At 47.1% G+C, this 15894-nt stretch overlaps 5 protein-coding genes across 5 annotated transcripts; 2 read left to right on the forward strand and 3 right to left on the reverse strand.

Annotated features, from left to right (window-relative positions):
• Window positions 1-2734: 2734 nt before the first annotated feature.
• On the reverse strand, window positions 2735-4106 carry CLUP02_13968 (uncharacterized protein; the record flags this gene model as incomplete). Its single annotated transcript, XM_049292903.1, has 2 exons — window positions 2735-3667; window positions 3732-4106. 2 exons carry the CDS (start codon window positions 4104-4106, stop codon window positions 2735-2737), a joined length of 1308 nt encoding a protein of 435 aa, XP_049150049.1.
• A 1221-nt stretch (window positions 4107-5327) lies between these two features.
• CLUP02_13969 (uncharacterized protein) lies at window positions 5328-8246 on the reverse strand (the record flags this gene model as incomplete). Its single annotated transcript, XM_049292904.1, has 3 exons — window positions 5328-6206; window positions 6278-6310; window positions 6837-8246. 3 exons carry the CDS (start codon window positions 8244-8246, stop codon window positions 5328-5330), a joined length of 2322 nt encoding a protein of 773 aa, XP_049150050.1.
• A 756-nt stretch (window positions 8247-9002) lies between these two features.
• Window positions 9003-9947, reverse strand: CLUP02_13970 (uncharacterized protein; the record flags this gene model as incomplete). Its single annotated transcript, XM_049292905.1, has 1 exon — window positions 9003-9947. One exon carries the CDS (start codon window positions 9945-9947, stop codon window positions 9003-9005), a length of 945 nt encoding a protein of 314 aa, XP_049150051.1.
• Window positions 9948-10839: 892 nt separating this feature from the next.
• Window positions 10840-11133, forward strand: CLUP02_13971 (uncharacterized protein; the record flags this gene model as incomplete). Its single annotated transcript, XM_049292906.1, has 1 exon — window positions 10840-11133. The coding sequence occupies one exon, from the start codon at window positions 10840-10842 to the stop codon at window positions 11131-11133; it is 294 nt and encodes a 97-aa protein (XP_049150052.1).
• A 1512-nt stretch (window positions 11134-12645) lies between these two features.
• On the forward strand, window positions 12646-15744 carry CLUP02_13972 (uncharacterized protein; the record flags this gene model as incomplete). Its single annotated transcript, XM_049292907.1, has 3 exons — window positions 12646-12672; window positions 12734-14810; window positions 15161-15744. The coding sequence occupies 3 exons, from the start codon at window positions 12646-12648 to the stop codon at window positions 15742-15744; spliced, it is 2688 nt and encodes an 895-aa protein (XP_049150053.1).
• Window positions 15745-15894: the final 150 nt, after the last annotated feature.

Here is a 15894-nt window from a genome sequence, read left to right on the forward strand (position 1 = left end):
GCGTTAGTTAGTTTAAAAAGTATAACTAAGTATTTAAATTACTTATATTTAGTATAAAAAGCTATTTTTTATTTATTACCCTTAGTTATATATATATAATAATACGTATTTTTAAAGTTTAGTTTTATAAAAATAGAGGTATTAAATAGTCTATTTAATATCTCTCTAATTAGTAATAGCGGCGTTTTATTTTTTTATATAATTTTATTAATCGTTTTATAATTAACGTAAAGTCGTAACTCTCCTCTTTTTTTAAGTATAAAAAAAATAGGTGCTCTTATTAGGCTTATAAAGGGGCGTATCTAGCCCTTAGCCTTTATTTTTATTAAATAGTTATATAAAATCTTAAGCTTATAGTTTAATAATAAGTAAATAGGTCCTTAGGAAATAGGTATTACGTTATTTAGTTTAATATAGTAATCGTATAGTACTCTATTTAGTAGCAAAATAGCTTTCTTTTTTAAAAATAAGTTATTAAAGTCTTAGTAATATAGTTTTTAGTCCTTAGCTACGTTTATTAATATTACGTTACTATTTATAACTAAGTTAATTACGATATGTGCGAGTATTACTAAAATTAAGTTATTTAATAGCCCCTTTTTTAGGGCGTTTAAGTAAATATATCGTTTATAAATTAGATATTACTACTTTTTTTATTTTTAATTAATTAGTAAGTTAATATCCTCTAGCTAAAGGAAACTAAAGATAAGTATAGGCGCCGTAATATTAACTATTACGAAGTAATATAGTTATATCTCTATTACGTAGTTACTATTAGTAATTTAAAGCTATAAATAGTAGCTTCTTAGCGTTTTTATTTATTTATTTTCTACGTTTATTAGCTATAATAATAAGTAAATTCGTAAATTAATATTAAAATTATTAAATAGCCCGATACTAACTACGTTCTTTTTTATTCCTAAATTAATAAGGGCGCTTAGCTTTTTTTATATATAGTTTAGGTATATATAAGTCGGGATATTTAAGTACTACCCTTATTAATTACTAGCTACTTTTTTTATTAAAATAGTATTCGAGCTTATTATTAATTTATATTACTTAGTTAGGGCGAGGTTTAATTAATAATTAGCGGCCTTATACCCTTTTTAGTTATATTTATAATATATAACGCTTAGGTAGCTATTAGCGAAGTACCCGGTTTTACTATAATTATAATATTACTAATATTACTCCTATAATTATAAGTAATTCTTTATAATATAATTAGTCTTTTTATAATTATAATACGTAGTATCCTTACTAAGCGAGTTATAGCATATTTTTTATATATTTAACTTATTAGCGCCTTAGTATTTTCTTATTAGTTTATTTAAATTTAAATTAGAATATTACTTAGGGAACGTTCGTAAGCTCCTTATTAATAATAAGGATTATTTAATACGTCTTATTAATAATACTAGCTATAAACGAGTTTACGGAAGTTCTATTTATAATACTATTACGAGGTATAGTTCGGGCTATAGCTTACTTATTAATATAAAGATCCTCTATTTCTTTATTAAAATATATTTTAATTCTATTTTGAGCTTATTAATATAGCTAATAAACTTATTAACTTTCTTTTTTTAATTTTACGAAGTATTATTTAGTTATATACTTACTACTATTCCTTAATTAGCGGGATTAAATAAGTTATTTTATAAAAAAGTCTTTAGTTCTTTTTATATAACTTAGTTTATTATAAACCCGGGGGTCTTTTAGTAATTAAAAATATAATATATTTAGGAAGTCGTTATATTACTACTTAGGTAGTTAACTATATACGCTATTTTATTATAGTCTATTTTTATTTATTAAGCCTATAAGTCGAAGTAATAATAATAATTAAAGAGGAAGTTCTATAAATCCCGTACCGATTTATTAATATATAATAAATTAAGGAGGAATAGCGGTCTAAATATAAACGTTTTACTTGTAATACTTATTTAAGTTAAAAAGGAGTTAATAAATAAGGGCTTAGGTAGTACGAACTTATTATTTTATTATTATTTAAGTAGCGCTTTAAATATAACTTTATTTATTAAACTATTTTTAGTTTAGGGGTTTACGTTCTTATTTATATTAAAACTAATATTTAAAGTTATTATAATTAAAACCGTAGCCCTTAGCACGGGGGCCGGGCTATTTAAAAAGCTTTATAAGCGTTTTAAATTTATTTATTTTTTATATAAGCGCTCTTTATATATTATAATAAGGATTTTTTTTTTATTATCGTTCCTATTTTTATAGTTTTACTAGCTTATTACTTATTATTTAATTTAAGTATTAATAAATAAGAATAAGAAGTTTACTATTTTATTTAAAATTCGTTAATATTCTTAGTAATATAGTCTTTTTATATTATTATTACGTTATTTATCTTATTACGCTTCGTTCTTATATTATTTATTAAAAAAGAGGTAATTTTAGGGGGTTTAATAGAAAAGAGTTAATTTTTTATTATTATTATAATACTAACTACGCTCTCTTATTATATTTTATTTTTATTAATATTTTAAGTTTTTAACCTAGTTCTTTTTATAAATAGAGATTTTAAATTATTAATAAGTATATAATATAAAAAAGAAGTTTATAAAAGCTAATTACTATTAGGGTTTAAAAAATAAATTATTAAAATCTACCCTTTTCTTAAGGTATATTATTAGTACTTTATATATACCTAAGCTGCTCCTTTGTTACTTAGTCCCCCTCTTTATACCCCCTGAGCTATCCCTTAACCAACGAGGCCTGACTGGCGAGGCCTGATATTGGGGCGGTTAGCATCCTCGACCCTGAGCCCGCGCTTGCTGTACCAGTCGTGGTCATTCCACTGCGCATCTACAAAGTTGTCAAGCGCGAGGTTCCATCCTGACATGCCGTCTGAGGAGGTTGTCTGGTTGAGGTTCCAACCCTGCCAGGTCCCGTTGGCGACGATTCTGCAGCGGTCGGACATACAGAGCGAAGTTTCGTTGAATATGACGGCTGTGGCGAACGAAGGGCCGGATTGGGTATCGTACGAGAACGCTGAAACGCTGATATTGTCACATGCGAAGTGCATGTAGCTCGATTCCAGCAAGGTGGTTGTGTTTCCCTCAGCGACGTGCGTGATGGGAACGCCGACGAGAGATGAAAACTCTAGCTTCTCTTTATCTGCTGGAACGTCTTGCCATTCTGTTGTCTCAAAATTACCGTACGACGATAGCGCCGGAATCTTGACGTTTCCCCAGACATCCATGGAATCCCTCTTTACGGCATCGGGACTGAGAATCAGAGCATTGTACATGGCATTAACAATGGACATCCGATTGATGTTATACGCGTAGCTCGTCGGCGAAGCATCTGACCAGGATGCAAACTGGGACCGGGCATCAGTGTCGAAATAGACGACACTTGAAGGAGTAACCACGCTTCGAGGTCGGGTTTCGAGCATGCGCAAGACGGATTGGCCGCCCAGAGGCGAGAAGATCCATATCAGAATGAGTGATAGCATCAGGAGGTTGACGGCCCGAAGCTGGATATGAATCAATAGCGTGCCACCAACAGTCCGGCTTCCCATCAATTGCTCCAACGCTTCCATGGTGGCGCCCCTTTCGAGTTTCCAACGGGCGATTTGGGACATGAGACGGCCTATGATAGCCGCGAATATTATGGGAAAGAGGGTAGCAAGCTGGAAGAGTCCATGTCAGTATTGAACTGTGAAACAGGATACTCGCAAGATAAAGAATACGTACAATGGTGACTGCATTGCGATATTGTCCAGCAGAGGCCTCGTCTGTCTCCTGCCCATTGATGCTCAACACCAAGAAGGCAAAGATAAGAAACCCAACCGGGAGTACAACCGCACAGATATCAGTTAGGATCACGAACGGCGTCCAGCTGACCTTCTGGAAATCATGTGCGGCATCACTGCCCTTGCCGCTGTCGCTACGGGCCGTCGCTGAGTTGCCGTCATCCGGGTTCTGCAATGGCTCGTAGATCGAGTTGCCGCGACTCGTCGTTTCTCGAACAATGGGTTCTTTGAGCGTCTTCCTTGTCTTGTCTGTGCCTTCCAGAGCCGGATTTGCAATCAAAGGACGTTGTTCACGCGGTGCGTCTGGGGAATCCATCTTGGCCAATCGAAAACCAACTCTTGCATTTGTAAAAGAGGCATTTGCACAGCAAAATGAGGTGCCAAAGGTCGCAAATACATGAATTCTGTAGAATGTGCTGTTTTCTTTTTTGGGACTCCACTGAACAGGCAACAGAATAAAAATATTGGTGAGAACCTTGGAGGTGTAAGACGGAGGAGATCATGCATGAGACATTGCGCTAGCATCATAAACCCCTGGCTAAAATTGCCGAAGACGGACGTCTTGGTGCTCGGCTGAAAAATGACCACCCTGTCCGTGGTTCCATCGGCTAAGTGAACTATGCTTAAATTGGCGACTTGCAACGGATATGCTGACGGCTGATTTTAAAGATGCAGGTTGAAAAAGACGACAAGTTCCGAGGCAGTGTAATGGCCTAAAGTGGGTTGGTGGGAAGATGACGAACGAGCGACTGCTCCTTAGATCTACGACTTGTTCAGATGGGCTTTGTCAAAATAATTAGAGACAAATGGGAAAGAAGCCATGAGTCAACCACCTCTACAGGCTCCTCCGGATCGCCCAAAAGCAAGATACTTCGTTTGCGATGGGCTGGTACCTGAAGCCTCCCGCTCATCCCAATTCGCCAAGGCACTCGCACGCATAAATCAATCTATTAATTTGCAAAGTGTGGGGATTCAGTAAACGCTTAGTTCCCGTGGATTTCGGGATGGCTACTAAGTCTATCGAGCGATAGGATGCAAGAATTATCGACTAAGTAGTAACTAGAAGTAGCAATTCCAAGCCAAGCGGCTAGACTAGTTTCCATACCCGGTAATATTACGAAACTCAAGCTTGTCAAGTAAGTTATATCTCACTCAGATCGTCGCTTATGACAACCAAGTAGGTACGGGGTTGAGATGCTTCTTGAGAAGAAGTAAGAATTGAGTAAATGGAAGATAAAGCCAGAGACAGTGTCCATTCAGATGGTGTGTTGAATAAAGACCAGTTGCTGAGCCTGATGTCGATGTTTGATATGATCTTGTAATTCTTGTCTGTAAGTGAAGTAGATTGTCAATCCCCTTCATTACGATCTCGTAGAAAAGCCACCAAAGTTAGAAGAAAGACGCCCGACTATCAAAGGTGATGTGATAAGTGACGCAAAGACACTCTTTGCAAGCGAACAAGTTCAATAGCGATTGCTCGCTCTACCATTTCCAGTACCCAACGCCAAAAATAAAAGGCTTGTTCACACCTCACCAATTACATAGGCTTCGCAGCGAGCCACCAAACACGCTGCCCCTTGCTTCTCGACGAGATCCTATCCCCCCTCTTCCACAATTCCAGCCCAAAGTCCTCATACGGATGAATAGACTCATCAGTTAACCCAAAGTCCCGTAACTCCGGCGCCCAACTCTGAATCTGCCCCAACACAGCCTTGAGTACTGCAACAAACGCAAGCCCATGGCCCCCGCCATCAGAGTCACGGTGCATAATATCGAAATCCACATCGCACTTATCTCTCCGACACGACAGCAACAAGAGGTATGCGTGCACCATTTCGTGAACAGCAACCTGCACAATCTCCCTGAGTGGTAGCGGCTTGCCGGTACCGGTGGTAGTGGTGGTGGTGGTGGTGCCGTCATCGCGGTGACGGACCGTGCTCAGGCGGATGACGATGCTGGGGCCCCCGGGCCTACTAGCCCGCAGCGGCTGCGTCCAACCCACCCTACCCCGCGTTTGTCCGACTTCTAGAAGGACGGGGTGCGATACGTGGTTGATCTGGGGTGTCGGGAAGAGCAAGCCCAGGAAGCAGAGATCGTCGATTGCTTTCATGATGGAGAAGACGGTGCTTGCCGAAGTGACTTTGGGACTTGTTTCGGTGCCCTTGTCGACTAATACGCGGGCGACGGTGTTCTTTAGTGACTTCTCGGAGGCGGACCATGGAATCGGCCCTAACATGGATTCGGATAGAGTAATTGCAACGTCGTTGATGTTGTAAGACCGTGGTTGCGGTAAGTGATCATCCTTGTGCGGTTTCCGCGAGTGATGTTGGCACTGTTGTGGTAGAAACCTGGCCCGCTTCGATTCCGCCATGTCGAGTTGTAGCATAGTTGGCGGGTGGACAATCTTCCTTTCCTCCTTGTTGGTTCAAAGAAATATTTCTCAGCGAGCTGTCATGTCGCTGCCATGTTCGTTTTGTAAACACTTACTCGCCATCCCGTCCCGACGGCGCTTGGGTGCGTCTGTTTGGTACAACGGTCAACCGTCGCGGCCCAAGCACGCATCCCCTCACCTCAGAGCGTTTACCAAGAGAGGCGCATGGTTTCAAACCGGGGGCTCGGTCAGCCAGTTTTCTCACCGTCGGCGATGTCGCAGAGTGAGAAGGGAGCTTAGACTGCCTCATAGCGGTGTTCGAAGCCGTGCTGGCGTGGGCAACAGTCAGCGCGACTGGTCGGCAGCGAACGAGTGATAGTGTGGCAGCTTGGTAAAGTTGCCATGCTAGGCAAGGCTTTGAAATAACAGATCTAGATGAAGAGGGTTATAGAAGGATGGATTACAATGTGTTATGATAGTCCTTCCGCCGACCCATGATAATGCACCTGTAGGAACCTGACGTGGGTAGAAACACCCCCCCAAGATTGTATTGTAAAACACCGTCGCCATGCTTAATATGATTCGCCGCCTAATGAGACCATCTCGCCATAAGATCCGGACAAAGAGAATAACGTGCTATACACATGTGGGAGACGCATTTCGGCATCCCCTAACGTATGACGGGATGGCCTGCTGTGGAGCGTTGTCGTAACCCAAGACGACAATCCCCCCTCGGTCATCAATACGGGCCCATTGCCCGTCGTATGAGTCATAAAAGTTTCGTTCGTGGGCAGATGACTGCCTGCTGGAAACATAGTTGCCAGGGAAGAAGAGCCGGCCACGTGTCTCGCGGATCTCACCTTCTTCAAGTGGCTCCACTTCGTCGTAGTCTTCCTCAGTCGTCGTTATGGTCGTAGATGTGGGACTGCTCTCCCTGCTGACTGGAAAGTACTCGCGGTGGTCATTGATGTGATACTCCCATCGTTCCTGAGATCTGTATCGAGACCTCTCGCAAGTCTGGTTGTCGTGGTATGTGTGGTGACGGGGGTTGAGGTGCTCTTGAAAGGCGGGGAAGTTGTGTCTGCAGGGTCTGCCCATAGGGTGCACATCGCCTTCAGGAACATGGTCTTCGTCCTCACGGAAGTGGTCCAGATCCGCCTCCATGTTCCGTAGGTGCAAGTTGTCCGGCCCAGCCCAGAGATCAATGAGCTCCGCAATCCGTCGAAAGCCAGCGGTATGACCGCCACATTGACGAGCCTTAACGCCGCATTTGATAAAAAGGTAGCTATGAATGAGCTCATGTAAGAAGGTAGAGATGAGAAGTCGTCGGTTGTACTGCTTGTCCTTCAAGATTGGGTTCGATAAGACAATAAGAGTCTCGAAGCCTCCCATTTTAGAGCGTCGAAGGGCTGTAGTGCCGATGATGTGGTCCTTGTACTGGGCGCTAGATGCATGGGACCAATCCCAAGTGACGCGCTGTGATAGACTGTTGTGAAAGAAGATCTCGTTTGCGGCGGAAAAAATGCTTTCCAGCGCATCATTATCGATGGAGAACTCGGCATGCCGAGATCGTGGTCGGATGAGTGATCTCAGGATTCGTTCATGCTGAGAATCCTTGGTACGACGTCGGCCAAGCTGCAACCGATTTTCGACAAGTCTAGCCGCAACATCGTCGTCGAGCAGCCTTAGATCGTCCTCGCTGGCGGCGCTGTAAATGTCTGTATCGGACGAGATGGACAAGCCAGAGGCGGTGCGCTCCATTTGCGATGAGGTGACATCGGCTTCAGCCGGCTCGGGCGTTGGCGATGTTTGTTCTCGGATTACTAAAAAGGACAGGTTCTGAACGGGAATCGATCCCCGCGGTGGACAAACAGGATCCGAGTCGGACGTGAAATGTGATACACGGGCCCTTTTCTGGAAGGGCATGTCGTCGTGTGCGTACTCAGAGTTGCCGTCGTAGATGTCGCGCTCATGAGCGTGACCAATCCTCCTTTTGCCACCCACAACGTAGAGATCGGAATTGAGGACGTGGCCCTCACCTTGGGAAAGTGGCCTTGCCTCCCCGCCGACCACCCAAAACGCCATTGAACATTCTTGAGATATTGCAAAATGGAAGGAAAGGGCGAAAATGGTGGGAAAGGGCAAACTTCGGGAGGTCGGAGGTGTGATGAAGTGTGGCAGGCCGGGGGGGGGCTCAAGGTGAAATACGGGCGACCACTGTTGGTATGGGTGTCATGTGCGCCGGAACCGCATTAAAGAGGCCGGTGGAGAAGGATGCCCGGCGCCGGCGGCTGGAGGTTGCGTACGGCAACTAACGAGGAATGGATAGCTCGGGAGGACCATGTAAAAGAAACGAAACAAAGGTTCAGTTTCGAGGCACGACGAAGTGAGGCGAGGGACTGGCACAGCAGGACGATTTCTGAGAGCCAGTCTGTTCTGCTGGACAGACATAGCTGCATGGAGAGACCCAGCTCAGGGCAGGACAGCGTTGCATGGCCCGTCTAGGCCCCCCTTGGCTTGCTCATCTGCAGAATCCCAACCAGCGGGACGAGGGCGAGTCGAAGCAACCGAGAGGTTTGGGTGGACGGGAGCCGGGCAGCGGACACCGTCGTACGAGCGGTGTGAGGGAGCTAAGACGGATATGCGTGTGCGGCGTTGCGCATCGCAGATTTAGTGCGAGGTCCATCGCTGCCATCCCCCGACCGGTGCAAGGAACGTGGCGTTTCCAGGCGGGTTGGCGTTGGAACTCGACGAACCTACACAGTAAGCTCTGGGTACGGATAGACTTCCCAACCTTGTCCACCGCTGCTATTGCCCGCCTCAACTGTGAGATGGTGCTTGTCAGGCAAGACATTGATAGTGCGTGCATGCATATGATGATATAGCGGGCAGGGTAAGGTTATGCTGCTGTCTCGAGTTGTGTGCAGCAACAATACCTGAACAGACGGTCAGCTCGACCGCTTCCTCTTTCTCGTCCAGTCTCACCCACGGTGTAGGGTATGAGGGTGTGGAAGTGAATGCACACGGAGTATAGGTATTGCCCTCTGCGTGCGTGTATGTATCCGTAGCCGCCAAACAATGGGAATTGCAAGTCCGCCCCAAGTCGATGGTTCGCCGACTGCACACGGGATTGGAAGAAAGATCCCAGGTTGAGGCATGCGAGGGCGGTGGGGTTCGTGACAGGTGGGCGAAGCCATCGGGGGAGGAGGAGGCGAAAAAGTCGAGGACGAGGGAGCGGGTGTTCATCAAGATCTGGATTCGGCAAAGGGGCTGGTATTTTGCCGCCCATGATTGGTTCTGCAGCCTCGGTCTCAGTCGCTCATTGGTTGCCTCATCTCCGTGCATCTGTCCCTCCCACGTCGACTGTCGTCGCCTCCTTTTAATGAGGCTTTCCAACCCTCGGTTTTTCAAGAAATTGCCATCCACTGAAGCAACCGCCCAGCCGCTCCTTTGCTGTTTTGTTGCTGTCGCCGACTTGACAACTTGTCCATCATCCATGACGGCTCGGCGAGACCCACGGAACATCCTCCGATGCAAACCCAGTTGGAAGGCAAGGGAGACCGTGACCGGGAATCTGACTCCTGCACCTCGTCCAGTCGGGCCTGTGTACTGCATCCAGACAACACTCCTTGGCTGCGCCGCGCCGCGCTGCGATGCTATGCTATGCGATGTGTTTGCGATGCACCAAGGATTCCGACAAAATATTGTTGATGCATCAAGCAACAAAACAGCGACCACCCAGGAAACGAGGGTCCATTTGATTGACAGCGGCACTTGCTGGTGCATACGTGACACTCAGGGACGAAACAATGCTTTTCGCCCTGTCTTCGTCAGGGATGTGTCCCGGTTATTGAATTCGGTGCCGATCTTTGCTGTCTCAGCCGGTGTTTTTCAGGATCTTGCTTGTTCGCCTCTCCATGTCCACCAAGCAAAAGTCCAAGTCCAACCGAAGAACGATGTAATCTCGCAATGCTGGCTTATGAGGCCCGCAACACATTGACTACTTGCGCCTGTCAATCTTGATTTTTCGGTCTTCTAGGCTCGGACGAGACGAGCACAGACTGCGGGCAGGTCGAACTCTATCTGCTTGACTCTTCTTTGCGGCTTCGACGAGACTCCATGGAACCTATATCCCGACTTCCCCTCTTGGTAGAAGTGGAGAAATTGGAGGTCTTCGTCACTTTGGGGGATGATGCTGTGATGCCGTCCCAAGAACATTAATAATTCGATGAGGGGGTGCGTTTCGTCTGCCGTCGATCGGTTGCGCACTAGCAGCTCGATTTCCACGATCAGCAGAAATCGCAACGTACACTCCTCCGCCAAGTTGAAGCCGATGGGACGCACGCTTCGACTGGACATCGTGAGTTGGACTCGGAACCCCCCAAAATGGTAGATGATGGACGGAGGGATACCAAGGTCTCGGGTGCTGCGTTGCCGATGCACTAGATGGTCCCTGAAAGCTGACAGACCCTGAAAATATTGAGGCGCTCAGCTCGTCGCAGATATCCTGGAATACCTTCATCAATGCCAAGGTGTATGAGCTGGTAGCAGTGGATTCGGCCCAGACATGCCGACACACGGATGATAGAAGAAGGAATCAAAGCAATGGCCATCTGGAGGCTGGCTTGCCTTGTCAGAAGGAGGAAATCCAACAGGGTCCATTGACAGGGGGTTCATCATGAGGTGCCTGGGCACTGTCTTATCGCTTATCTTTATCACCTATCACCGATTTTTAGAACTAACGGTTTTGGGTCTAGGCCATCGGAAAATAAGTGGATCTGCGAACGATTCGGTCGTGCCTGCTTCATCTAACGACATCTCGTTCCTTCCTTACAGCATAAGAGTCCGCGATACTTCACGTTGCCCGCGCAACAGATGCTCGCACACTCGCCATCAAACCTCCCACATATCCTTTTTCGCTTCTCTGTCTGAATCTCTATTGAACCCCGTGGCTCCTGTCTATTTACGGTAGTCAAGCAAATGACTGGATAGCAGCACACGTTACGGCTGGGCTGGGCGCATTTCTTTCTTGGAATTTTGTCTTCTCCATATGGGTACTTGTGAGTAGCCTGGCATCTACAAAATTTTGCAGATACAACATGCCTCTCGCCATATTTTTAAGCCAGAATATATGCGACATTCATGTTCAAATGTCGTTCTTCTTCCTCGATACCGTTCACACGCTGGTGGTTCAACTATGGGATAGAAGATACACTCGAGACCGTTTGTTACCCATGTTCGTGATGTGGACTCAACATTCTCATGACTTTTGAGTTCTCGGAATCCTCATCGTCATGCTAATGTTGCTCCTGGCTGAAAACGTAAGTACAAAACGGATCCGCGTAAACGATGTAGTAAACCTCGAGACCAACTTGTATGGGACCATGGGGTGTACTATGCTAAACGGATGATAACCTGAAATATCTTATTGCCAATGCCAAATTATGAAAATTCAAAGCCTTGTCTTGAGGTTTGGGAAAGAAAAAAGATAAAGCATCCTCGTCGCCTGATTGCCTCGAAGGGCAGTTTACAGCTGCTGATAGGAGGTAAGAGGTGTTGGGACCCACATCCATTCTACACATTGGGCTTTGTTGATATCTCGAGTTTGGCATCACGTCTGCCCGGCTGAACGGATTTTTGGTTTTTTTCTTAGGAAACAGAATCGCACCGCGTTGAAAAATTCTTCCTCATTTCCCACTTCGCAGGAAGTCACGCTGCTGGATTTCTCTCTCACACAGCAGCAGCTATTTCACCAGCTTGCCTTGAATCCTTCTCCTCTCCCGTCCCCTTCTAACCCTTCTCATTGCACGATATCCATCTCACATGCAACCTTCTCGCATTCCTCACTCTTCTTTCTTGATACCAATCACTTTTTGTCAATGAGCTACCCTTTTGTCTGCTTCTTGCAAAATTCCTCACCCTTCTCCCCCAGGAAATGCGCCTTTCTGAAATTATTTCAGAGATACTCATAACTATCCGCACCTTCACCTTGCTTATCCAACTTACTGAGCTTTTCAAGCATTCACTTGAGGACTTCCAAGATTTCAAGCACAAGCAACTTTTTCAGTACGTCAAAGGTCTCGGGGCGCGAGACAGTCAAGCAATCTACGGACTCGCCAGAGCACTTCTACATTGGGAGCGTCATTGAAACAATTCGCCCTAGGTATCAAGTTTGTACCGCCAGTTCGGTATACTCACGTCGCTTCACCTTGACCTTTGGGAAAAGTTGACATTCCATCACTTGTCCAACGACTATTTTTGACCGCTTTCCTTCTCCCTGTCTAGGCTTGAGTTTCCTGCGATATCACAGACGACAACAGAGGTTACTCGCGAACCGAATACTCTCGAACAGCAGCGATAACTGCCCTGCCTCATCGGCGATCTCTTTTGGAAGCACGATTCTACTGTTTCATCCCACTTCTTTCATCCTTGCCCCGAGACAATCCATCTCTTTCAGCAGAAAGCAGATCTCACGTCGCAAAAGATGTCTGATAATCAAGGGATCAAAGAGGTGAGATATCTTTGTCGCTCATTAATTTTAACATTGAGGGTATCATACTAACCTTGTCTAGCGACCTTCCAAGCGGTCTCTCACCCCGAACAAGGCCCTATATGCTTCGTTCAATGAAGCTCATCGACACATTGCTCCTCCAACTCCCAAGATCCCCGTTGAGTTCGATGGACAGCTAGGCGATGGAGAGCAGCTCACGGAGGAGCAAGTCGAAGACATTTTAAGTGCCTCGAACAATTCCTCTAGCCAGTTTCAAGACTCTAAGGGTCAGAAGGAGCCGAAGAGCCTCGAGCTACTTGCCGAGCCGAATGCATCTAGCCAGCAGAGCAAGGTCGATAAGCAAACTTCGCCTTCTACTGTCGTGTCTCAAGCTCAGACGACAGACCATGGTCCTCAAAGATCTTCCTCTCCATACCTGTCGGATGATGAGAACGCCTTCATTGATTATTCGAATTTGTCCTTACATGAGTTCAAGGAGCAGCATGACCGACAAGATTCCATCGATGATCCTTTCGACAGCCAGCATGCCGCCACTGAGTACCCAGATGCCTCATCATTCTACCCAGAGGATGGTGATGACTACAGTCTAGCTTCAATTGACCACGGTTCCATGAACAAAATCAAGGTCGAGCCAAGGCCCTCGCCTATTTTGGCCTCTTCCCCTATTCTCTCGCCCCCAGTCGCAGCAAGTCCCTCATGGCATACCGAGGAGGCAGACCAATCTTCCCACATTGACGACGTCGTCAAGAAAGAGACTCCTTCTGGTTATTTCAACACAACTCACCTTTCTGGCTTGAACGGAACTCAGTATCCCATCTTTCTTGATCACGAAGCCTTACAGCCTGGCAATCAGAGCAACCACTTACCTATCTTCATCGATCGTGGCGTTCTACCCCCTCCCTCGATCCCTGCTGACCATCCTGTCCCTACAGTCGAGCAAGCATCTGAGTCTGATTCTGAGTATGATGGAGACGCCTCTGGCTATTCCGAAGATGAGGTCACCAACCTGGACAAAGGAAAGGCTCCAGTCAAGTTGTTGAACCCCTTCCATGCTTTCTCCAACGCATCGTCCCATGCTTCGGAGCACAATGCCGAGCAGTCTGAGCCTGGCAAAGAGAAGGTCTTTCTACGCCCTCATGCTGAGAAAGAAGTTTCTCGTGCGCTTCACCACGTTACTGGTCTCAGCCAGCCATCTAGTGGTCTTATCGGGCGTGTTCGTTATTCCAATCTTCAGAATTCACGTCAGTCACCTTATCACAGCAGCTCTCATCAGCAAAAGAATGACTTCTACCATGCCCCAGCTATTCAGCCCGACTGGCAGATCACCCAATCCGGTATCAAGGTTCCCGTTCCTGTTCCAGCCCCATTCACCGGAGATGAGATTGGCATGCAAGCAACAGAGCCATACAACGCCATCGATCACACGCGCATGGCCACAGTCGCCTCAGAAGATGGAGAGGAGCGGACCGGCTTGGAGGGAGATGAAGACTGGCGAACTGTCACCGATGACCGCGAGTTCCCTACAGGCTTTGTGGGCAGAGTTATGACTGGTAGCAGCATTGCCAACGTCTCAGATGCACTTCTGGTTCAGCATCAACAACAGCATCCTGTCGCTCACCACACTACTTCCCACAAAGGCCGGGAGCCCTCCACCACCCGGGCGAGAGCATGGTGGGAGACGTCGACCCCTCTACCGTCGATCCCCTCTCGTTCTGCCTCTCCTTCCTATCTATCGCCTCCTGCGCGCGCACTGCAGAATAGACAGCGAAGACAAGACGGCTGGGAGGAGATCGAGCTCGATCCCATGCCAGCTCCCTATCCAGACTTCTCTTGGGATCGCGTCCGGAACCATCGAGCACAGGTTCATGAAGAGGCAGCCGAGCCCAGCCGCAACGAGTATGCCAACCTGCCATTTCCCCTGGTCCCCCGTGAGGACGCAGCCAAGCTTCAAGCTTTCCGTCGCGCAAGCGGCCTCGAGGACCATACTCTTTCAGGACACATCATCTCCCCCGGCCGGCCTTATTCCTCAAACGGCGGTAGCCACGTCTATCCTCGCCCCGCCTTGAGAAAGAACTCTACAAGATCATTCTTCTCCCGCACCGAGAACCAAGGCATCGATCGCCGTACCATCTTCATTGGTAAGTATCCAGTCTCCGCATTTCTATGCCTTACTACCCTCCCAATATCTACATAAAGCCCTCCCCTCCTCCCTCGCTCTATTGCTTTCTTTCCTCTTCTTCTTCCCATAAACAACACTCTCCAAACCGAGGGTTGGTCACCCAATCTATAAACAACCAAAAAAAGACCTCGACTCCAAACCTCTCACACCTCCTTCCAAGATCCCATTCGAATCTCTGTTCGAATCTCTGTTCGAAGAAAAAAAGCTCGAAGATACTTCGGGGGGAGCAAACCCCCCTGCTCGAAGCAAGTCCTTTGCTTTTCATTTTAGGCTCGCAGGAACTCGCTGGCTAACCTCAACTGCTTCCAGATCGCCAACAACAACCCTTTGGGCGGCCGACCCGCGAGTACTTCCCAACCCAGTACTCGTCGGCGTCGCGCCCCCAAACCACCACCGACCAGGCGAGGGCGAGGGAGAGGGTCTCCACCCCCAGCAAGATGACAAACATCAGCCACCAAGCTGCGGCGGAAGCCCTCGCCATCGACCAGTCTGCGGGCCGCCGGGCCTCTCCCCACCTCTACTCCTCCGAGGTGATGGAGAGGTACCGTGCCCTCCAGGCCGTCCGTCAACTCGGCGGCCGGGGCACGGATACCGAGCTCGCGGACATGGCGGCGACCGTCCGGGACCAGACCCCTCTCTCGCGGGGCGCGGTCCGTCGCCAGGCGGTCTTCTACTACGCGGTGATGTGGGCGACCCTGTTGCTGCCGTTCGTGGGGGCCGTCACCCTTGTCTGGTCGTGGGATCGGGTGTTGGCGGGCCTCACCGGCGGAGAGTGCACCGGCCTCTCGTTCCACCAAAGACGCAACCTGCGCATCATGCTGCTTGTCGGCATGGCGCTGTGGGTTGTGGCTTTCGTGGGGGGGTTGGTCGCGTTCCTCTCTCTGCGCGGTTGAGCGCCGAAGTGTGTCTACGGTCTTTTTTGTCGTTTGTACGAGCATGTAAGTTGCCCCTTTTCTTAGCACTCAATCTCCTCGTGAACAGGATTCTAATTTGGATAGCAGACTACGATACCACGAGAAGTGGGGGGTCCCTGCCTAAGGGCA

The sequence above is a fragment of the Colletotrichum lupini genome, chromosome 7 (assembly GCF_023278565.1).
Source record: "Colletotrichum lupini chromosome 7, complete sequence".
NCBI lineage: Eukaryota > Fungi > Ascomycota > Sordariomycetes > Glomerellales > Glomerellaceae > Colletotrichum > Colletotrichum lupini.